At 38.5% G+C, this 24,426-nt stretch overlaps 1 protein-coding gene across 1 annotated transcript in view; it reads right to left on the bottom strand.

Annotated features, from left to right (window-relative positions):
- LOC121854797 (H2.0-like homeobox protein) overlaps nt 1–22,742 on the bottom strand; it is a 23,882-nt gene extending 1,140 nt beyond the window's left edge. The window contains exons 1-4 of the mRNA XM_042349583.1: nt 22,002–22,742; nt 6,784–6,900; nt 6,003–6,232; nt 1–666 (exon numbers count right to left, since the gene is read on the bottom strand). The exon at nt 1–666 is cut by the window's left edge and continues 1,140 nt beyond it. Coding sequence (XP_042205517.1) covers nt 187–666; nt 6,003–6,232; nt 6,784–6,900; nt 22,002–22,560 — 1,386 coding nt within the window. The 5' untranslated portion in view covers nt 22,561–22,742 and the 3' untranslated portion in view covers nt 1–186. The remainder of the gene's footprint in view (nt 667–6,002; nt 6,233–6,783; nt 6,901–22,001) is intronic.
- Between the last annotated feature and the right edge of the window lie 1,684 nt (nt 22,743–24,426).

Below are 24,426 nucleotides of genomic sequence, written 5' to 3' on the forward strand. Positions count from 1 at the left end.
ACCGTACTAACAAGTTTGACACATGACAAAGTTGGGCGTTCTGAAAGTCCATTCTGAATCAGACGCGGGTGACCCACTGTAACATGTGGTTCACCTCGGCCCATCAACACCAGAATAACGTCATCGAAAAAGCCCGTCTGATCAAGAAAGCTTTTTATTATTAAGACCCCCTCGAGACGTCGAGGACTAGTCGTTCTCGCTGTCCTCGTTATTAGACCCCACCAGTTCATCTGTAACGTTGATGTCCTCGTCAGAATAGTCACCATCAGCCTCTTGGTACGGGAAGGCGTACGGCCCCGTCGCCTTACCGTAGTTAGAGAGTGACGACAGGTCCTTGATCTGTATTTTAGCAGGGATGGATGACGCCAGCGAGGAGGAGAAGGCGTCAGCTCTGGCCTGTTGACCCACAAAACTATCGTCGTCGCCTCGCCCCTGGAACTCCTGATGATCTTTTGGGTACAGGTCGTCGTTGGGAGGGAGTCCTAAGTCATCCTTAGCGGAAGCGATACCAGCAGGGGTCCGGACTTCGTCGCCTACATCAGAGAGGTCCGGGTTGGGGTTGTTTTTGGTGGGGAGAGTCTGTTCTCGGGTCCCCCCAGAGGCTAGCAGCTCCCTCTCCTTAGAGTTCCTCCACTTCATCCGTCGATTCTGGAACCAAATCTTGACCTGCAACCAAATAGAGATGTTATGGGTCGGTGGCTAGTAATAGTGATCATTAGCTAGTAGTAATTAGTAGTTATTAGCACTTAAAATTAAATAGCTGCGGATAGTAACTCAATAGCAGCACCTAAGAGATAATTAGCAGTAATTAGTAGTCAATCAACCAGAGTACAGTCCTCACCTAATAAGCACCGTTCACTCTGTCTTAGCTTTAGGTGCTTCAACTACCAGGGTTATTAAGCACCGTTCACTAGGTCTTAGTTTTAGGTGCTTCAACTACCAGGGTTATTAAGCACCGTTCACTAGGTCTTAGTTTTAGGTGCTTCAACTACCAGGGTTATTAAGCACCATTCACTTAGGTCTTAGTTTTAGGTGCTTCAACTACCAGGGTTATTAAGCACCGTTCACTAGGTCTTAGTTTTAGGTGCTTCAACTACCAGGGTTATTAAGCACCGTTCATTAGGTCTTAGTTTTAGGTGCTTCAACTACCAGGGTTATTAAGCACCGTTCACTAGGTCTTAGTTTTAGGTGCTTCAACTACCAGGGTTATTAAGCACCGTTCACTAGGTCTTAGTTTTAGGTGCTTCAACTACCAGGGTTATTAAGCACCGTTCACTAGGTCTTAGTTTCAAACAACAAACATTTTGAATAATTCTAAAAAGTCTAAAATACATAACAGTATTTGTATTTTAAACATTACAACTTTTATTTCATCAATTTAGTTGTTGTTTTTTGCAATGTGAATGATGTTATTGTTGTTGTTATTGTATGTGTTTCTGTTGTTGATGATGATTATGATGTTGTCGTGTTAGTTATTGTGTTTGTTGTTACAGTTGTGTTTGTTTTTTATTATTGTTTTACTATTATTGTTGTTATTGTTGTTCTGTCCCAATGGCTCAGGTCTTGTTAGATAATTCCCAAGATTCAGTTTCTACTCCAGATACTAACATGTCAAGCCTCATCATCATCATCATCATCATCATCATCGTGCTATTATCGCTGACGTCATACACCTCACCTAGGTTAATGGTAGTTAGTGTCGGGAAGCATAACTCACCTGACCCCAGACTTATCAACCATAATAAACGACCTGAAATTAAACCAAGAAAACAAGGCGGCTGTGTTTTATGTTCCTGGGTTTAATAGTTACATTACGTCTCTTAGATTTAATTACAGTTATATAATATAATTACAAAATAAGGAGCATTACATCGCTTTCTCGCGTCGTCGTGTAAATCAAGAGCTAGACAACGAGACCACTGATTGGCCCAAGAAGCAAAGACGCGCTGTGATTTGTGAAAGGAGTTCTGTAACAAAGCCTCTGAGTGGTCGATGAAGTTGTAAGGCCAGTGGTGATTGGTGGCAGCTGTGTGCTGATGGAGTGGCGCGTTAACTCGACAAATGTGTTATTATGACCGGGGGAGATTTATAGCGGGCTGCTGGCTGGCTGGCTGGCGAGGCACTGGAGGGGTAAAAAGAACATTTACCGCCATTGTTTTTAGCTGTGTTTAATGGTTATTGCCAGTGTTTATATGTGTTCTTAGTGGTGGTACTTGGCAACTCCCTCATCTCACTCGTGGGCAAGGGTTTTACTCTCTGTTGGTAACGACGGTCATGATGTATACATGGTCTTTTACTTTGAGTTGGCAACGATGGTAATGATCTGTTTTAGGCATCTTACTCTGTGTTGGCAAATTTCTTCCTTACGTTAATAATAATAATAATACTAATAATAATAACAGTAATAAGAAATAAGAAAATAGTTACATCTACGCCCAACATGAGAGGTGCAGGTATAAGGTAATGTGGTAAGGCTATGAACAAAGATTATTTCGTGTTTCACTTCAACAAACTAAAATTTCGATATCATTTTAGCCCCACATAGGCCTATGAACAGATACCCAGATGCCTTCTCAAATCTCCCAATGGAAAAGAAAAATTGGATCAGGTGAAGATTAGGTATCCTCAGGTTATTTCACCTTAGGATTTACCACCCAAGCGTTACCTAACCTAACCTAGTCTTATATAACATAACCAAATGCTAACCTATCTTAACCTAATCTAACCTAAACTAGCATAATCTAACTTAACCTATCCTAACCTAACCTAACAACATAATCTAACATAACCTAACCTTTCCTGACCTGACCTAACATAACCTAACCTTTCCTGACCTGACCTAACTTAACCTAACGTAATCTAACCTAACAACCTAACACCCAACCTCTCCTGACCTAACCTAATCTACCTTAATCTAACCTAACAACATAATTTAACATAACAACCTAACCTAACTTAACATAATAATCTCACATAGCAACGTAACCTAATCTAACAAAACAACCTAACCTAACCCAACCTACCCTATCCTAACCCTCACCACGTATCAATAATATGTTTAATCACCAGGTAAAATAAGAGTCACTTAATCTTCACCTGATATTTTACGCCTCAGAATCCTACATACGCTCAACAAACCCAGACTAATTAACTCCTAAAGGGGCCAACGAGATAAGAAAGGAGCAATAGGGAAACAGTACAAACAAGGAATGGTATTAACGTACAGTCCCCTTCACTAGTGCGTTTACAGGGGCTCGTCGTATAAACATTCCACAAATCATTATATTGAGATATTTGTTTTAATATTAGTTTACTTTGATTCCATGGTATGTTTTCTATTGCGAGTTTCCTTCTGTCGAATGTAGACAAACACAGGGCTGCCACACTTCACAAGACCCGACGAGCCCATGTAAACGCACTAGTGAAGGGTACATCGCTCCATATATACTTCGCGCGGCATTTGGAGACGGGATAGAGAACGGGTAGTTTATAATAATTCGGAAAATATAAATAATTAAAAAGGGAAAAAAAAGTAAATGAAAAGAAGAAATACGAAAAGAGTAAATGAAAAGAAGGAAGAAGTAAAAGTAAGGAAGAAGAAAATGAAGGAAAAGGAAGTAAAAATGAAAAAAAAGAAGTAATGAAGCAGAAAACGTAAAGAAGAAGCAAAAGAAGAAAAACGAACGTAAGTTAAAGAAAATAAGAAATATTAGATTTGCCGAGGCAACTTAAATCACTATAGTGTATAAAATTCAGTTACCTAGTAAAAAAAATCATATTACCAAGACAAAAAAAAAGTAAACAAGAAACAAAAGAACAGCTGAATACACCTCTTTTTGGCGTTCGTATCTTTGTGTCACGCGCTTCATGTGGCACCTGAAGACGGGATAAAGGACTGGGTCAGTGTATACAATTAAAATGTTCTTAACCCGATCAGAACTTGAATTAAGAAAACGCAGCAAGAGGCATGAAAAAAAAACGCGGGAAGGAGTGATGAAATTAGCGCGGGAAGGTGGCCAAAAAACGTGGGAACTGAAGATGCAAAAAGAAAACCGCGGGAAGTAGTAATGAAAAAGATTTGAAATTAGACAAGATGGAACACACACACACACACACACACACACACACACACACACACACACACAGGCGTCGTGTCTCACCCTTGCGGCGCCACAAGAAACACATCAATTTAATCCCGGGAAAATCGGTATCCACGCGCGCTCCTCCCCCTCGACAAGGCCAGTAATAATATCGCCGTGATAAATAAAGGGAGAGGAAGCCGTCCATGCCAGCTGTCGCCAACATGAGCTTTGCTGCTAATGATGAGACCTGTGTGTGCATGTGTGTGCATGTGTGTGTGTGTGTGTGTGTGTGTGTGTGTGTCTGTGTCTGTGTATTATTTTCGCGCCACGTTCACCCACTCAAGACGTATCAAATGGGAAGAAAGAGCGGGAAGTGTGGTAAAAAGTGCGGGAAATGGGGTAAAAATCCATCCCAAAAGAGAAGAAACAGCAGAAAATGGAGAAAAGGTGTATTTAATGGAAAAAACCCTCGGGAAGTGGGGTAGAAAGTGCGGGAAGTGGGGTAGAAAGTGCAGGAAGTGGGGAAGAAAGTGTGGGAAGTGGGTAGAAAGTGCGGGAAATGGGGTAGGAAGTGCGGTAGAAAGCGCAGGAAGTGGGGTAGAAAGTGCGGTAGAAGGGGCGGGAAGTGGGGTAGAAAGTGAGGGAAGTGGGGTAAAGAACTCGAGACATATAGATATAAAACTGCGGGAAGCAGAGTGAAAATGAATGTACAGGAATTGGACCATCTAAAGCGCGAAGATGAGAAAACGCGCTGGAAGTGGACAATGTTGCTTCACTCTCTCTCTTTTACAGGTACTTTAACGGGCAATGTTCGATGGATTTGGCATCCTGTGTACCGCCGGCAAGGCCGTGGGCTCGTAACACTCGTCTTGCCCTCGGTGCCCACCGTTTCTCTGTGGATGTCGGTCACGCAAGAATAACCTGTTATAGTACATCCTTCGTTCCTCACTCAGCCAAACTTTGGAATGCTCTGCCTTCTTCTGTGTTTCCATACTCACACAATCTGTCTCACTTCATAAAGCTGGTTTTCCGGCATCTTCGTGGTGTTGATTAATATAATCTTTTTCTTTTCTATTTTTAATTTCTTTTTACTCTTTATTTTTTCGCCCCTTAGGCCCCGTTGTGGGTCGATGACCTGTGTCGGGGTGGGCTATTCCCTGTAAAAAAAAATACAAAGCGAAAGATGGTGGAAACAAACTGAAGAAAACACGCTAAAGTGGATAATAAACACGGGGAGTGGGGTGAAAAATGCAGGGAGTAGACATTAAACGAGGGGGTGTATAAAGAATACAAGAACTAAACAAACAAAACGGAAACAAAGAAAAACAATGAAAATTAAAAGAGGCAAAGACATATAAGACAATACCTAAGAAAGAGTAGAGAAAGTAATTAAAAAATGGTAGCGAATATAATCAATGATAAATAGAACCCAAACTCTCGGAGGAAGATAAAAATGGCGCTAAATGTAAATAAAACCGAAAAGACGGGAGAAAATATATGAGGGGGAGGCAGGAAAGACACGGGAAAAATAGTGAAGCCCCATAGAAAAAATAATAAAAAAATAAATGGTAAAAATTCATGAAAAAAAGAGAAAAAAGAGTCGAAAGTCATGAAAAAAATTAGAAAAATAGAAAAAATCGTATTGAAAAAATGCCAAGTCTTATGAAAATATAGAAAAAAATATGACATCCTATAGAAAAATATAGGAAACAATATGAAAAATTACCTAGGAAGGAAAAACAAGTGAGGGGACAGAGGCGGGAGGCGTAACAAGTATAGCAGAGAAGAAGAAAAACCTTCAGGAGTTTGTTAAGTTAGTAGACACAAAAAAACGTGAATGGACGGAAAGGAAGAGAGATTGTATAGGCGATTTGAACCTATTTACCCGCAATCAACACCACATCCTTTTATTATTGTCACCTGAGAGTCCTTGAGGCCGAGCTTCTCCGCCAGCTTCTTACGGTCAGGCTTACTGATGTACTTCTGCACCTGGAACCTGTCCTCCAGACCTTTACGCTGGAAGTCGCTGAACACCGCCCGCCTCAGCATCCCACGCCGGGGCTTTCCTCGCACTCCCACGCCCATCGCCGCCCACGGGAAGGTGCTAGGTAAGGGTACGCCGCCCATACCGCCCACAGTCCCATATACTACTGGTACGGTGGGCAAAGAAGACTTTTGTTAGAGCATTAATAAATAAAATTACTAAAATATAACAATTAAGACAGATTTACAGATCGTTTAAGAAATAAAATGACTGAAACAATATAAAATTTTCTGAATTTTATAGACGTTAAAAACTGAAATTATTCCTTACAGGTTAATATATTATTACATAAATTATTAGAGACATACAGCACGAGTGGGAAATATTAAAAGACAAAAACAAATGAAATTGGATAAAACTCTGAAAAATAACAAGAATTTATCACTAATATATTAACCCAATCTGTGAATAATTATCATCTTATTGTTAGTGAAGGGAAAGTGTGATGTTGACAGCCAAGATTCCTTTCATCATAAGCTCCTCCAGAACGATGAATTAACCCTTAACTACATTATCATCGTACTCAAGGGGTTAAGTCATCGCATTCAAGGGTCATAGTTATTGTACTCAAGGGTCAAAGTCATCCCTCCCTTACCCCCTCCCTCTCCCATACCCTCCCTCCCTCCCCCCTTACCCTCCCCCCTCCCCCCGACTCACCATTGAGATAGGGAGGTCGGCATGACAGGAGAGGCTGTAGAGGTGAGTGTATTATAGGTCGTGGTCTGGCCAACTGAGGCAGCCCATGACCACGGTCTGCTATACTGCCAATGGATTCTATATGACACAGGGAGAAAGTTTGGGTTAGTATGACACAACCCTACACAATTTATGACACACTGATCATTTTATGACGTTTGAATGATGTTAGTTTATGACACCGATTTGATTGATATTAATTCATGACACTCGTCGAACGAAATTTGTTTATGACACTGTTTATTTCATGACACATCACTTAGTATGTGACACACTGATAGATGAATATGCCCCTGAAAGACTTGCACCTGACACACTAGTTAGTACATGACACTCGAGGTGATATACAATTCGTTGGCAACAATATGACTCCCAAGTCACTCTGACACCTGTGGGTTATATCCGCACATGATAATATATGACACAGTAGTTAACATATGACACCGTTGATATATGACACGTAAGAGTGACAGAAATTACTGGCTAATATAACACTAATAACGGTAACACATGACACACTGGTTGTCATATGACACGTAGCAGTGACGTAAGACACACTGGCTAATATGACACTGACGTCGGCGACACATGACACTGGTTTTAGACACCTAGCAAGGGCATAACACGTGACAGTGACATAGAATACTGGTTAATACGACACATGACACCCTGATAAAAGTTAATAAAGATAAATGATAATAATAATAATAATAATAATAATAATAATAATAATAATAATAATACTCATGACTAACCTTAATGTAAAGTCTTAAGATAAAGGTGTCATAAGCGTGTCATGTCAAAAGAGTCGTATCAAAAGTGTCATGTCATAAGCGTCATGTCATCAAACTGTCATATTATAAAAGTGTCATGTCCTAAGAGTGTCATGTTATAAAAGTGTCGTGTCATAATTGTTATGTACATCAGTGTCAAGTCATAAAGAGAGTCATGTCATTAAAGTGTCATGTCATAAAATAATCCTGATTGGTCTTGATAACTTCACGGTCTGTTATCACGGCTTCAAAGGTAATTATTATAATGGGATTTTGTTCAGGTGATAATTTATGAGGAATTTTGTTTAATTTATTATTTTTAGGAATTTTATAAGGTTGAGCTTAGAGGGATTTTTTTGCTGTGGGATTTACCTGTATGACATAATGCTATAATCTAGATGGGATTTACTGGAGGGATTTTAGTTGAGTTGTGGTTATGATGGTGAAGAAAATTAAATCTTATTTGTTTATTTTTATTTGTTTGTTTGTTTGATTGATTTTCAGTATTTCAAGTTGATTTTAATCTATTCCGACAAACAATTAAATATATTAGAATAAATTACATGCGTTTCTTGTTTGCTGAATTTTGCTTTTGTTCTTGTTTTTGTTGTTATTGGTGCTGTAGCTGTTGTTGTTGTTGTTGTTTTACATTTGGTTCACTAGGTCTTAGTTTTAGATATTTCAACTGAGCTTCAACAACTAAGGTATTTTAATATATATTCTACAACATATTAGTACCTACACTAGCCATTTTCGACAATTAAAAGTATAGATATTGGAATACACATTTTTACCGGCACATATTATAGAAAACCGACACATTACAATTCTTTTATAAGCCATCAAGAAGGTGGCTTAAATCCTTGAAGATCAGTACAAGGTTTTTTTATTTCCTTACTAATAATAATATACATAAAAAATAAATTACCCATCACACAGCCGTCAGGTATATTGTTATAAACTTAACATATAACTTTAGCAATGCGAAAAGTTATCATTTTTCCTGTAGTCTCTAATTTTCTTTTTTTCCGCCATTTTTTGCATATAATTAACCATCAAAAACAAAGATATGATTAAATTTGAAGTTCATAAACACACTACCTCACTCCCCCGAGGCTGAGAGTGCCAGTTACTACCCCACAAAAATACCTCCTAATTACCATTATTATTGGCTCAAAATGATTATCCCAACATTTAAAACCACTATTTTTTCAACCTCAAATGTGTAATATTTCGTGAAAAAAGTGTTATGTGTTTACACGGTAATAACGCCGGGAATATGACTAACTGGCACCTAATGATGCTGACCAATCGCATCACACCAGGGAAAATGTCACTCTATTAGCGTAATTTTTATTGGCTATCCGACACGTCAATCTGTCTGTTTACATTATGTGGCGTTACTTTTATGGTTAGTCGCAGAATATTACATGTGTGTAAAAATAGAGCCAATATATACAGCCATTACCTGAAGATTAGACACCCCAGATAATTATCAACTCACGCTAACCTAATCTAACCCAACATACCATAACATAACAAAACCCAACTTAACCTAACCCAACATACCGTAACATAACCTAATCTAACCCAACATACCATAACATAACATGACCTAACCTAACCCAACATACCATATAACCTAACCTAACCACCCAGGTATATAGTGTTAGGGTGTTTAATCATCAGGTGAAATAGCTGGGGCGTTTAATCTTCAGATCATCCTCAACATGAATTAGAATCTCTCTCTCTCTCTCTCTCTCTCTCTCTCTCTCTCTCTCTCGATAGTTGACTCACAGCACACACACACACACACACACACACATGCGGTTCGTGTTACGTCATGTTTGTTCATCCACATGTGAGCGTACACACCTGACTCACTCAACCATGTGTGTCGTTTAAATAGTGTGTGTGTGTGTGTGTATGTGTGCGTGTGTGTGTACATGAGTATACGCTCATACACACACACTGCACAATATATACAATCAAAACATACTCATTCTTCTCCATACACACAATTAACGCGCATAACAACAACTATTATACTCTCACTCAGTCATACACCCTACACTCTGTATACACAAAACATATTCATTGTATTCCATATACTCTTCACGCGTACACAAACACGCATTATATATACACTCATCCATACACACACTGTTCACCATACACTTGAAAAATGTTTGTTTGTTTGTTTGTCATTTTTACTTCCGACATATATGATGAAAGAACCGTCATTATATATAAACCAATCTTATATATGACCCGGAAGTAAATATCAGGGAGTATTGTCCGCGACTGTATGTGGAATAATTTCGAGCACTATATTGGTATGACATATGAGGGATACATTATGTTTCCTTTTTATATGGAGAATAAATTATAGAAGCGAAATCTATAGTCACAACAAAGGCCTGCGTTTAATAGTAATAATAATAATAATAATAATAATAAAAATAATAAAAATAATGACAATACTAATAATTATTATAATAATAATAATAAAAATAACAACAATAATAATAATAATAATAATAATGATAACAATAATAATAATAATAATAATAATAATAATAATAATAATAATAATAATAATAATAATAATAATAAGTACAATAGACCAGTATTACCACAAGTCCCAGTCATCTTATATTACACACCACTTATACGTCAAAACGATATGCAAATTTAACGAATGATAATATTATGATAAAGGAGAATATTTTAGGCTCGTCGTCATCTACATTTAATAGGGTTTTTTGGCGGAGTGCGGTGGCTGAGTAGCTACAGCCTTCCCACTCAATCCTAAGAGACGATGGTTCACCCTTGGGGGCACTGTAGTACACCGTAAGATTATCGTAACTGAGAGTACGATATATTTACGATAACTGTTTATAATTAATGAACGTGGGTAGTGAGAGCTTTTTATGTATCGTATGTTTTAACTATCGTGTGTTTTATCGTAACTTAACCTAACCTAACTTAACCTAACGAATATTTAACCATTAGGTGTATCAAGCTTTGAGGGAGGTGGGGGAGGGGGGGGGCTAATATTCACTCACTCACTCACCCAGAAAAGTCCTGTCGCCTCTCCTCCTGAACCGCGAACCCCAAGATTCAGATTCGTGAATCCGAAGCATTTTTAGACACAATAATGCATCAGCGTCTACGGCTTCATGTTCACAAGTCTGAATCTCGGGGTTCACGGTTCAGTAGGAGAAGCGACATGACTTTTCTGGGTGAGTGTACGTAATAATTATAATACTCGCTGTACCAGTATGTGAGGCTTTGATAATTAATATAAGCCTTACGTATGATGTGATGCTGAATACTTCATTAACGGCTTTACCTGGCCTGGAGGTGAGCGCCCTGCATGAAAAGTGATGAAAGTACAGAAATTTATTGCATCATTGTGAGCAAGAATGATTGTCAGAGCTAATTACTAACCCTTAAAGCCATATTCGTTTAAGTAAAAAAAAAATAATAGTATGGATCATGTGAAGATTAGCCACCCCAGTTTATTTTACCTGATGATTAAACACCGTAATCCTACCTGGGGGGAGGATTAAGTTAGGTTTATTTAGATAATGTCAAGTTAGGTTGGGTTAGGTTGGGTTTGGTTAGGTTAGGTTATGTTAGGTTAGCATTAGATTAGGTTAGGTTAGCGTTACGGCGTTATATTATCGCCTGGAATAAACTGAGGTGCATAACCTTCATGTGGTCCTAAACCCTTATATAATATCCTTAAATATATAAACGTTATAAGACGCTTCGTTTTACTATAGCTGGCCTTTTCACTTTGTACACAGTCTATGACGTATCCGGCTCTATGGTAAAAATTGAGAGCCGGACCCGGATGTGAAAACAATTTTTTTTTATACTTACAAAATTATATTAACATCATCAGTGGATTGGATTAAGATTATTGTGTTGATTATATTAATGAACTGGATCATGGTGGAGGCGAGGGTGGAAGTGTAAGTTTATATGTGGACGATTATAGGAAAGCTTGTTATAACACAGTAATTATACAGTGAGAAAATGAGTCACAATGCTTACTTTACCCTTATGTGTGGAATAATCTTGACTATATAGAGATAAATGTAGTTAAGAACCTTCATTTTATTCCAATTATCATCGAATTTGATACCAATGAGAAATAGAATCACAATAATTACTTAAACCAATTGTATTCAATATTCTCGCCCTTAGATCGATACATGTACGTCAGATCAATAATACGTCAATAGCCTCGCCCTTAGATCGATACATGTACGTCAGATCAATAATACGTCAATAGCCTCGCCCTTAGATCGATACATGTACGTCAGATCAATAATACGTCAATATCCTCGCCCTTAGATCAATAAATGTACGTCTATCTCTCCTAACTATAAACGATACTCCCAAATTCCTTCGTTGGAGGATGACAATAGCCGTCCACTTCACCTTGAGCGCCGTGGGGAAGCTGTAAGGAGGTAGGTAAACACGGTCCCCACGCTTCAAGGCTTCCTCCCCTAACACAAAGCACTGGGCGGGGGAGACTCATCCTAATTACACGCCTCACACCGCCTCATACGTAATTAACTCGTTCTATTTTTCCTCCTGTTTTTCTTTGGGGGGGGGGTAGGGAGTAGGGAGGAAAGTTGAAGAAATGTGATACAAACAGCTGGGGTTTTTTTTATACGATTGATAATTCGGATTACGTGATAATTAGTGTTTAGGTTTGATTTGGTTTGGTTTGGCTTAAATCATTATTAGCTCTTTAGACATAAACACTAGCTAACCGTGTCGATTGGCTGGTTGGTTAGATTAGGTTAGGTTAGATTAGGTTAGTTTAGACTGATTAAAAGGTCTCCAGACACAAACACTAGGTAGCGGTGTCGACAGGCAGGGTTAGAGGGACGCGGGACAATAGCAAGGTGATGAGGCCTCGGTCAGCTCTCTTTTACCACCCACCTTCCCTCTCACTTCATCCCACCTTCCCTCTCACTTCTGTTTACTGAATACGAATGAGAATAGAGAGAAGATAAAAGAAATTAAGAGTGTGGAGAAAATAAACAACAATAAGAGTAGGAAGAAAATAAACAACAATAACAGTAGGAAGAAGGAAACGATAATACAGTATAGAAAGATAAACGATAATAAGAGTAGAAAGAAAAAAACGATGTTAACTAAGAATAAGTGAAACGACAATAAAGGGATAAAAGGACGATAATGTAAACAAAAATTCCAAAAAAAAATTATCAAAGAGGAAAGAAAAAGTAAACAATATTAAAACAAAACAAAAAACAATAACAAATAAAAGACAAATACACAAAACGATAATAAAATAAAATAAAACGGAATAATAAAAGAGAACAGAGGAAAACCAATAAAATAGACGAGATATAAATAACAATAAAAAAAGAAGAAAGACACAATAACGAGAGAGAAATAAAAACGACGCCAATAATATATAATAAATAATAAAAGCCAAATAACCAAAAAAATATTAAATGAATCATAGTGAATAAAATGAATAATTATAATGAATGAAACAAATAAAAGAAATTCAAGAAACTGGATAGATAGACAGACAGACAGACAGACAGATAGACAGACAGATAGATAGAAGGAATATATAATGATAAACCACGATAGATAGATAAATCACAATAAATTCTTAAATAAATAAATAAAATAAATAAATGACATTGAAAAGACAAAAATGACCAGGAGAAAAATTAGATAGATAATGAAGACGGCGATAGATGATTCACAATAGATATACGACAATAGATAGATGTAATGAAGTAAAGATAGAGAAACAATGAGAATAATAATAATAAAAATAATAAAATCAACAATAACAATGAAAAAATACAAAAAATACTAATAAAAACAATAAAAAAAATTAAAATAAATTTACCATAAGATAAATAAATTCACTAAAAATCAATAATGTAATAAATATAATAAAATAAAAAACGTCTATACTATATGGACCAATGAAGACTCAGGCGGGTAACATCAACACCTTGTTAACAAATCAAAACAAGCGGGCGGGCAGGGAGCAGTTTGGCGAACGGTGGGCCACTTGCTGCGTGAGTGAGTGACGGGGAGTACCTAGCTACCATCTTGGAGTTAAGGGGTGTTGACACTACTAGAGGAGTAAGGAGGAGGAGGGAAAGGGAGGTTAAGAGGAGGGGGAGTAGGAGGAAGGAAGGTTAAGAGGAAGATTAGAGGGAGGGAGGGAGGTTAAGAGGAAGAGGAGTAGGGGGAAGGAGGGGAAGGGAGGTTGACAGGAAGAGTAAAGGGAGGGAGCGAGGTTAAGAGGATGAGGAGGAGGGGAAAGGGTATATCAGAGAGAAGGGGAGAAAAGAGGGAAGAAAGAGAAATTGGAAGACGAAGGAGAGGGGAGACAATGGAGGGGAATAGGAGGGGAAAGAAGAAAAAATAAAGAACGGAGAGAGAAGGAGGGAGGGAGAGAAAGAATGGCGAGAGAGAGAGAGAGAGAGATAAAACTGAAGAGGTGAGAGACCGCTTGCCGCTTCCTTCCGCCAACGGATGAAGATCGCCCGACTGCAAATCCCCGACCAACCGACGGCAAATCCCCGACCGACCGACGGCAAATCCCCGACCGACCGATGGCAAATCCCCGACCGACCGCTATTATTTTCCTAGCGGTGTATATGTTGGGGGAGGAGAGTGATTAACCGCAGGCCGTGTCGAACAGTCTGGGGGAATTAATCGACAGGTGGTTTAACATACATACATACATACATACGAGAAGCGAGTGCACTGAGTTAAGGTACTCGCTTTTTGTATGGGACAGTGAACCATCGACCTTAAGTAATCGACAGCAAATTGTTTTAATCTGTCGTTGTGAGCAGTCGACATTACATCATTGGAGCTGTCGGTGAAATATTCGACCACAGATATTTTTAGGTGTTGTCGGAGGCATTCGACCGTCAGCCTTAAGAGGACGTCAACCAGTCGACTACCACTGCTGTGGGGAGGGGGTAGGGGGGGGGGCGATCGACAGCTGTATAGGGGGGTGAGCCTTCCACCGCATTAGTTTCCATTTGCATTTTTGCCCCCCACTGACTGTGTGTGTGTGTGTGTGTGTGCGCGCATATATTTCCAGGCGAACGCGGATGTACTGGTTCGAGACTTCCCCCTTCCTCCCTTGGCTGACGGCATAACTTAAGACTGACAAAACGTGGCTGACAGCGTGCATCTTGCTGACACAGTAGTCTGATTAGCGCTTTCCATATGGGCCTGACACTACAGTACTAATACTAATATTATTATACAGTAAATAATAATAATAATAATAATAATAATAATAATAACAAATACTACTACTACTACTACTACTGTACTAATATTAATACTATTATAAATAATTATAACAACAACAATAATAATAATAATAATAATAATAATAATAATAATAACAAATACTACTACTACTATTACTGCACTAATACGAATACTACTATAAATAATAATAATCAATAATAATTTCGTTAAAGATAGTAAACTACTGGCATTAATTATAGATACTTAAACTACTGACGTGTAATCATAGATGATATAATTTCCAGTCATCCATTAAATATATTGTTTGTCGTGTCAGGATTTTAATTGAACATAAATATTATAAATTACCTTTAATATGAAGGTAATATAACATAAACTAAATCTAATTAGCCTTGTAAGTGTCATAATTACATCTCAGTTGTAACTAATTTTTGCAGTAATTAGAATCAGATTAAATAGAAAAATGTCTTATATTGTCGGTAATTTAGATGATTTTAAAAATAATTTCTAGTGAATTAATATTTTTTTTTACAGGGGAAATGAAAGTAGAATTATTAATTATTGTTAACTGTGTTGTGAGTGATATAGAGACAGATAGAGACAGAGAGAGAGAAAGGAAGAGAGAGACAAAGATAGAGAGAGAACGATAATGAGAGAGGAGGGATAGAGATATGAAGAGACAAAGAGATAAACAGAAAAAGAGACAGACAGACAGACACAAATAGACAGAAAAATTTAGATAGATAGATTGATAGATAAAAACACATACACGTTACAATATACTCTCCCTCTCTCTCTCTCTCTCCCTCTCTCTCTCTCTCTCTCTCTGGAAACTATCACCTATTACCATTCCCACCTATTTTCTCAATTATCCCATTTCCGTCGTCGTAACAATCATCATCATACCTCCCTATTCCATCTCTTTCATTAATTCTTTCTCTTCCTTCCCTTTTATTAATTCACCTCTGTTTCCTCCCTCCCTATTCACTTTCTTCTCATATCGTATCGTTGTTTTTCTTATTGTTACGTGTGTTCAGATGTTTCTTTAAGTATCGTTCGCCAGGTCAGTTTTTTTTGCCATTTTGACGAAAAAATTTGAATTAGGTATTGATTTGATACTTTGAATTAGTGTAATATTTATTAATGAAAAAGGTAAATAAAATTTTCGTATTATTGAAATAGAAAATTATATATTGCATATATAATTTGAATAAGCATCTACAATAATATCTGATAAATTATACACAATTATATTTATCGTCAATACTGGAAAAAATAATCTATAATTAAATGTAATTCTCAGCAAGGGTAATTATCAATATAGTTGAATTTGATTGAGTAGAATTAAATATACTGTTAAGAATAACATTAGTGAGAATTACATTAGAAATAAAGAAGAAAAATGTAATAAAGAGGCATTTGGTGATCATGGAACGGATCATTTATTTTACTGGTGGATCAATAAATTATTTAATGGTTCAGTAAAGTCGCTTGTAGCTCAGTAAAGTCACTAGTGGATCAGTAAAACCAATGGTGGCTCAGTATAGTAGTTTTTGGAGCTGTTAAGTTACTCTTGGTGGATCAGTAAAATTACTAGTGGATCAAATGACTCACAGGTGGATCATTTAAATCATAAGTGAATCCATATAATTATTGGTGGATCAATAAAATCATCCGTGGATCAAAGTGATGAGGGATGAAAGGGGTAAAGTCAACATAACCTTAAATAAAGGAGGAAATGGAAAATAAGGAATAATAAAAGTAGGAGAGGCGGTAAACGTTATTGTTATTATTATTATTATTATTATTATTATTATTATTATTATTATTATTATCATTATTATTATTATTATTATTATTATTATTATTATTATCATTGTTATTATTATTATTATTATTATTATTGGTAAAAAAAATCGGTTGAAATTAATTCGTATTAGAAAATATTAGTTAAAATTCACAGTAGTCAATACTCTTCTGAAAACACAATTTCTTTTAAACACACATAAACCAGGGTGAAATTACCTTATTAATAAACAACGTCCATAAACATATAAAAAAATAAGAAAAAAATACAGTACAGACATACGTAAATATTAAAGAAGATTATAATGAACAGAAAGGATACCAATATATAGCTATACAAACATTATGGAAATATGTATATCTTCAGAAACGCCTATTACTTAAAACAGTTTAGACTCTATATTGAAAAAAAAATTAGAACGTAAATTAGTTTCATTGTTCTTTAAAAAAAATATATTAACGTGTATAAGTTTTAACAGTGATACGAAGACCCCCCCACCCCCCCACCCCCCTCAAAAAAAAAGTTCCCAGTTCTCATACAGTTGCCCAAGTGCTTACCGCCAGCAAACACAATCGCCCCTACAACTATTTTACTCTATAATTACATCCAATTATTCGCCATGAAATATAATCCGTTTGTAGGAAAAGATTATAATTTGAATAATTTTAATACAAAGGACAAAATATAATTACTTTCCTGAAATACTTAAGATAATAAAGAAAGTTATTATAATTTGTAAGATTAATAAATATGTTCCAGAATATATTGTCAAAATAATTATCGCAAGAATTATCTCAGTTCCTATTATCCATTATAACTCATCTTAACTAATGGTAAAGTTATCCCATAAAAATATAATGTAAAATAATTAATCGCCAACTAATATAATCAATAAAATAATATAATTGCAATGTTGTTTAATCGAAACTTACAAATTATTGATATGTTGTGGAGGAAAAGTATATTTATTATTTCCCGATGACAAAATATTGAAAACGGAATATAATTATAGTTTTATAATGGGTTAAATATAATCCAAGTCTTATAAGAGGTGTATTATAATTACTGTTATATAATCGAGAAATATAATCATTTTGGGGGTTAAATTTAATCAGATTTTTTTTAATAAATTCGATATAATTACAATATAACAAGGTGTAATTATGTAATGCTTTATAATGGATAAAATTTAATTATAGGTTTATTATAGAAAGATAATTTTAATGAATATGTAAATATCTTTTATTATTTGTTAATTTAATCAAAGTTCTATAATTAGGTGAGTATGATGCTAATTATCTAATATGTAGAATATAATCGGAGTCTCATTATCTGTAAGATTTAGTTATAGTTTGATAAGTGAAATCGCCATAATTACCGTCTTATAATTCATTAGATTATTTCTTTATTTTATCATAATTTAGAAAGATATAATTAGGGTTTTATAACGAGTTAAATATAATCACTTTGATATAAGATAATCCAATATTAAAATAAACTAAATATAATTAGATATATTCCAGTATAATCGAGGTTCTATAATGTCAAACACAAAGGTAATTTTTCCATATTATATAAAACACATATATAATCACATTACATCGATTATTATTAAACTCGTACGCGAAATATAACAGGAAAATTATCCCAGTTTAGAATTATCGAAATTCAAATCTCAAGAACCATATATAATCGCGATTCTATTTCAAATTGTGTTAAATAACTTGTCGGTAACTAATTGATAATTCAGAATAACTTATGAGAAAAATAAACAAAATTTAAGTCGTTTTTTTTTCAATGTGGAATTTTATTTTGTGATTTTGAAGATGATGATGACATAAATAACACTTACAACCCATAAATCAAATGATACCGGAAGTCAGTATTTAAACCTTTCGGGGCGATGGTTTAACATTTTGAGGACGATGGTTTAATTGGAGGGACGATAGTTTAACATTTTTAACGATGTTTTTTTTTTAACGATGAAGATTTTAACCCTTTGAGGATAAAGATTTAACCCTTCAGGACGAAGATTAAACCACTTAAACGACGATGGTTTAAACCCTCTAAAGACGACAATTTAAAACCACCTCCTCAAAAGGATTAAACCATCATCCAGCATAAACTTAAAAAAAAAAAAAAACACCTTCGATATAACTTGTTTAACGAGAAAAGAAAAACCACTAATTAATTGTAACAGAAAGTGGGCCACAAGTTCCGGGAGTCAGGCCTGAGGGTTCTTGATGAGCCGATAAGTCCCGCTGGATCAATGGTGTGAATGTGGTCAAATTTGCATACAGGGAACTTTTAAATGTTCCCCAGACTACTCACATTACCCCTACCCTCTCCCCTCCCTCCCTCCCTCCCTTCCTATCTCCCCCTTCTTACTACCCTCCCATCGGCCTCTCCCTCCCTCCTTACTACCCTCCAATATCCCCCTACCTCCTCCTATACCTCCAACCACCTCCAGCCCCCCTACCCTCCAATCTGCCTCTCTCTCTCTCTCCCTTCCTTCATCTCTCTTCTCCTTCCCCCTGACGCATTTGAATATTCTGAGAGGAATTTGTGTGTAGTTGTAATCCTTTTATTTATTATTTTTTTTGCTTAGTGTCTTGTTGTAGTGTGTGTGTGTGTGTGTGTGTGTGTGTGTGTGTGTGTGTGTGTGTGTGTGTGTGTGTGTGTGTGTGAGATGTAAACTTTGGTGTATGAGGGATTGTGTTGTAGAAGTTGTGTTTTTTGGAATTAGTGAAGTGTTGTGTTGTGTTTGTCTATAAATAATACATTGTAGAATACATTAGTAAACTTTATATTGTATTGTAGAATAAATTAAGTTAACTATATTGCATTGAAGAATAAATTAAGTGAACTATATTGTATTGTAGAATGAATTAAGTGAACTGTATTGTATTGTAGAATAAATTAAGTGAACTATATTGTATTGTAGAATAAATTAAGTTAACTATATTGCATTGTAGAATAAATTAAGTGAACTATATTGTATTGTAGAATAAATTAAGTGAACTATATCGTAGAATTAGTATACATGTAAGAATTTATGCATTGTACCATAGAATATAGAAACAGTACATGGTAATTATGTTGCAAAATCCGTGCAGTAATTTTGTTGCAAGAATTAGCTTATAAAATTAAGGTACCATGTTGCAAAATGTAGGAAGCACTTTTTCTTTTCCATGCAATATATGAGAAACGTCAGAATATCTTGCATCGTTTTGTAATTGCGTACTCTCAGTTGCAACATCACGTCCTATCATGCAACATCACGTCCTATCATTCAACATCACGTCCTATCATGTAACATCACGTCCTATCATGTAACATCACGTCCTATCATTCAACATCACGTCCTATCATGTAACATCACGTCCTATCATGTAACATCACGTCCTATCATGTAACATCACGTCCTATCATGTAACATCACGTCCTATCATGCAAAATCACGTCCTATCATGTAACATCACGTCCTATCATTCAACATTACGTCCTATCATGTAACATCACGTCCTATCATGCAAAATCACGTCCTATCATGTAACATCACGTCCTATCATGTAACATCACGTCATATCATGTAACATCACGTCCTATCATGCAAAATCACGTCCTATCATGTAACATCACGTCCTATCATTCAACATCACGTCCTATCATGTAACATCACGTCCTATCATGCAAAATCACGTCCTATCATGCCTAGCCACATATTGCATTGCCAAATTGTCCACTATAGCATGTGCGGTTATGCCCGATATTAATGCGGTAATTACAGAGTGGTTTTTATATGGTTGTAATGGTTCTTACTCACACGCTTACCTACCATACATAGCGTAGTATAAGTATAACCATTGCTGCCCCATATAACATAACAAAACATAACCATGGCTATCACGCATAACATAACATAACACAACCACCGCTGCCACACATAACATAACACAACCACCGCTGCCACACATCACATAACATAATATAACATATATAACATAACCATGGCTACCACGCATAACATAACATAACACAACCACCGCTACCACACATCACATAACATAACATATATAACATAACCATGGCTACCACGCATAACAAAACATAACACAACCACCGCTACCACACATCACATAACATAACATACATAACATAACCATGGCTACCACGAATAACATAACATAACACAACCACCGCTACCACACATCACATAACATAACATACATACATACATAACATAAATCCATATACCACGCATAACAATATAACAGAAACCATGGCTACTACGCATAACATAAACATAACCAATTGCTACCACACATAACATAACACAACCATTACAACCACACATAACACAACCACTACAAGCGAATATACAACATAAATCCATCACCACTTATATAACACAACCACCGCTACCACACATAACATAACACAACTATCACCACCACACACAACACAACCACCGCTACCACACATAACATAACACAACCACCGTTACCACACATAACATAACACAACTATCACCACCACACACAACACAACCATCACTACCACACATAACACAACATAACTATTACTACCACATAACATAACCATCACCACCACACCTAACAACCATCGGCACCACACACATAACATACCATACCATAACCAACGCTATACCACATAACGCAGTCACTCAATATGGTCGTTCACCAATGATAATATTCCTTCGTGTTCTGGTCATGAATTTCTTGTCACTGAAAAACACAGAGCACTTCCGGGGTGAGAGAATGTATAGGGTAGGTCGCGAGGTGTACTGTATAAAGCAGGCCGTAGGGTGTAGGGTAGGTCGTGAGGTGTACTGTATAAGGCAGGCCGTGGGGTGTAGGGTAGGTCGTGGGGTGTACTGTATAAGGCAGGCCGTGGGGTGTAGGGTAGGTCGTGAGGTGTACTGTATAAAGCAGGCCGTAGGGTGTAGGGTAGGTCGTGAGGTGTACTGTATAAGGCAGGCCGTGGGGTGTAGGGTAGGTCGTGAGGTGTACTGTATAAGGCAGGCCGTGGGGTGTAGGGTAGGTCGTGAGGTATGAGGTAAAGTGTTAGGTGTGAGGTATAGGTCGCTGGATGATGGGTAGGTCGTGGAGTGTAGTTGGTAGTGAGGTGATGGCAACAGTTGTGTAGATAGTGGGATGACACTCTGTGTATGGAGTCAGGTGTAGGTGTACGGTGTGAGGGGCGGAGTGCAAATTAGGTTATAATTCGTAATTTACGGGGGAGGGGATGGGGCGGTGCAGTACCTGTGTCAGGGTGGTCGTGGTGGAGGTGGTCGCCCCGGGCGGGGGGGCTGGGGGTGTCGTGCCCCAGGATGGCCGTCACGGAGAACTTGAGGTGAGGTTTACTGGTGGGTGTGTCAGGGCAGGGGCTGTGTGAGGGGGCGTCCCCGTCACACCCGCAGCCCCCTGCCCCGCCATCCTCCCCGTCCCTGGAGCGCGGAGGTGAGGGCTGCGGGGCGGGCGGGGTGAGTCTGTCAGGCCCCGCGGGGCGTGCCAGCAACCCTAGGTAGTGGGCGGCGGGATCGTCCTTATAATAGAAGTGTTCGGCGTGACGGTGGTCGTCGTGCAGCAGAAGGGGCGGCTTGGTGGCCACGGGTCGTGCCAGGTGTCGCTCTCTCAGCAGCGACTCCACGACATAGGGCGTCGTGATCCCTGCCATGGTGCCCGCTGCTGACGTGATGGCGGAGAAGGGCAGCGGCAGGGGTCCCAGCGACCCCAGCAGACTGTGGGCGGGAAGGCCAGAGTGCCCCAGGGGGCGGAGACCCCCGCCTAGCACCCCCGCGGGGCCAACGCTCGGCAACATGTGCCACACTTTATCTCCAACAACAATTAGATTTTCACAAGGCCACAAACAAGTGTGGTAGACGGTGTAGTAGTGATCACTTGGGTGGTGGCGCGGGTGTCATGACGGGCGTGTGGTGGGACGACTAGAGCCTCACTACCCTTGTGCTCACCACGAGAGCTCACCCTCCACTCATCTCCTCACTTCCAGATGAGGCAAATAAACCCTACATGTGATATGTTTCGTGTAATCCTCGTTAGACTCTATTGTATGAGCGTTCCCATCATTGCTGGCCGCGCCCACAAACCTCCCTCAAGCCAATGGCGCCCCGAGCCACGCCTCCTCTTCCCTCCCATTGGCCGGGCGTTTGTTGCCACATTGATCAGGCGGACCAATGAGCGACGGGGATGTATTCATTGCTGGCTTGTATGATGGTGATCTTGTAGGAATGATTCTGATGTGATTCTTATGATGTCGTCGGCTAGATGGGATCAAAGAGCCATCGGGCCGTCCTGGTGGCTCCATTGATCCTTCACTTAAGGGATCCATACGGGATAAGAGAACCCTCATCCCTGGATCATTGTGATGAGTTGAATCAGAATCGGCTCATTAGTTGCCTTGGAGGAGGACTCAAGCAGCCAATCAGTATGTTCTGTGTGGCGTAATGTTAGACTGGAGACCTGATAGTGGTGGTCATATGAGGGGAAACTCCACCAGCCATTCAGAATGTCCTCTGGCCATTTACGAGAACTCACACAGCCAATCACAATGTCCTTTGGGAGTAATACTACACCATGAACCTGATTATGGGAGACGATCAGTAATATTCTTTGACCGTGTACGAGGACTTGAACAGCCAATCAGAATGTCTTTCGGAGCATCATGTTATACCAAACACTTGATGATCGTGTGTCTGGCCCACTCATGTGTCTTGTTATGGCAATCTTCTGACCCCAATATGATGTCTTTCTCAGGTCATGATGTGTGTGTGTGTGTGTGTGTGTGTGTGTGTATGCTTTATATATACATCATGGCAAGTCATGTGTACAGTACCCCCAAAAAAGTATCTGCAAGGATGGGTCTGATGACTTCCGAAATGCAACATGTTGTTAGATACTTTTTTGAGATACTGTACAACATGATCACTATTTATTCATTACACATACATTTGTTACCTATCAAACCTATTAAGCTATGTTACACAGCTACACTAACTCAAGGTGTAGGTGTAGTGTAATGAAGATGAGGGAGGGAGAGAGGGGAGGTCGAGTGAGCCGGATGAGTGAGTGGGGGTGTGAGTGAATAGGATGAGTTGGGTGAGTGAGTGGGGGAGGGAGGGAGAGTGAGGAGGAGTGAGAGGGGAAGATAAGTGAGTGGGGATGTGACGTGGGTAGGCTGAGTGAGTGGTGGAGGGAAGGTGAGTGGGGAGGATTAGTGAGTGGGGAAGGAAAGATCAGTGCGTGGGGGGTGGACGGGAGAAGAGGGAAGGATAGTGAGCGAATGAAGTGAGCAAGTTGAGGTTAGTCAGTGAATGGGAGAGAGGATGAGTGAGTGGGGAGAGGGGATGAGTGAGTGGGGAGAGAGGGAGGCAAGGGGAGTCGCTTCTAAACAGTTGCAACTATCACTCCTCCAGCGGACCTGCAAACTTCTCCCATGAGCTGCTTTGCATTTTTTATTGTTAACGGAATGAACGTCGAAAGTTTCTGGCAAGGATCTTTGTCCCTGGAGGTGGGGAGGGGTGAGGGGAGGAGGTTAGGGTGTTGGGGGGGGGGGGCGAGGAGGTGAGGGAGACATTGGATAGGAGGAGAAGGAGGAGGAAGAGCTGATGTTTGGGAGGGTAGAAATGGGAGGAATGGGAGGTAGGGGGATTTTGGAGGGATAAGGGGG

The sequence above is a fragment of the Homarus americanus genome, unplaced genomic scaffold (assembly GCF_018991925.1).
Source record: "Homarus americanus isolate GMGI-L3 unplaced genomic scaffold, GMGI_Hamer_2.0 scaffold53233, whole genome shotgun sequence".
NCBI classification, from domain to species: Eukaryota; Metazoa; Arthropoda; class Malacostraca; order Decapoda; family Nephropidae; genus Homarus; species Homarus americanus.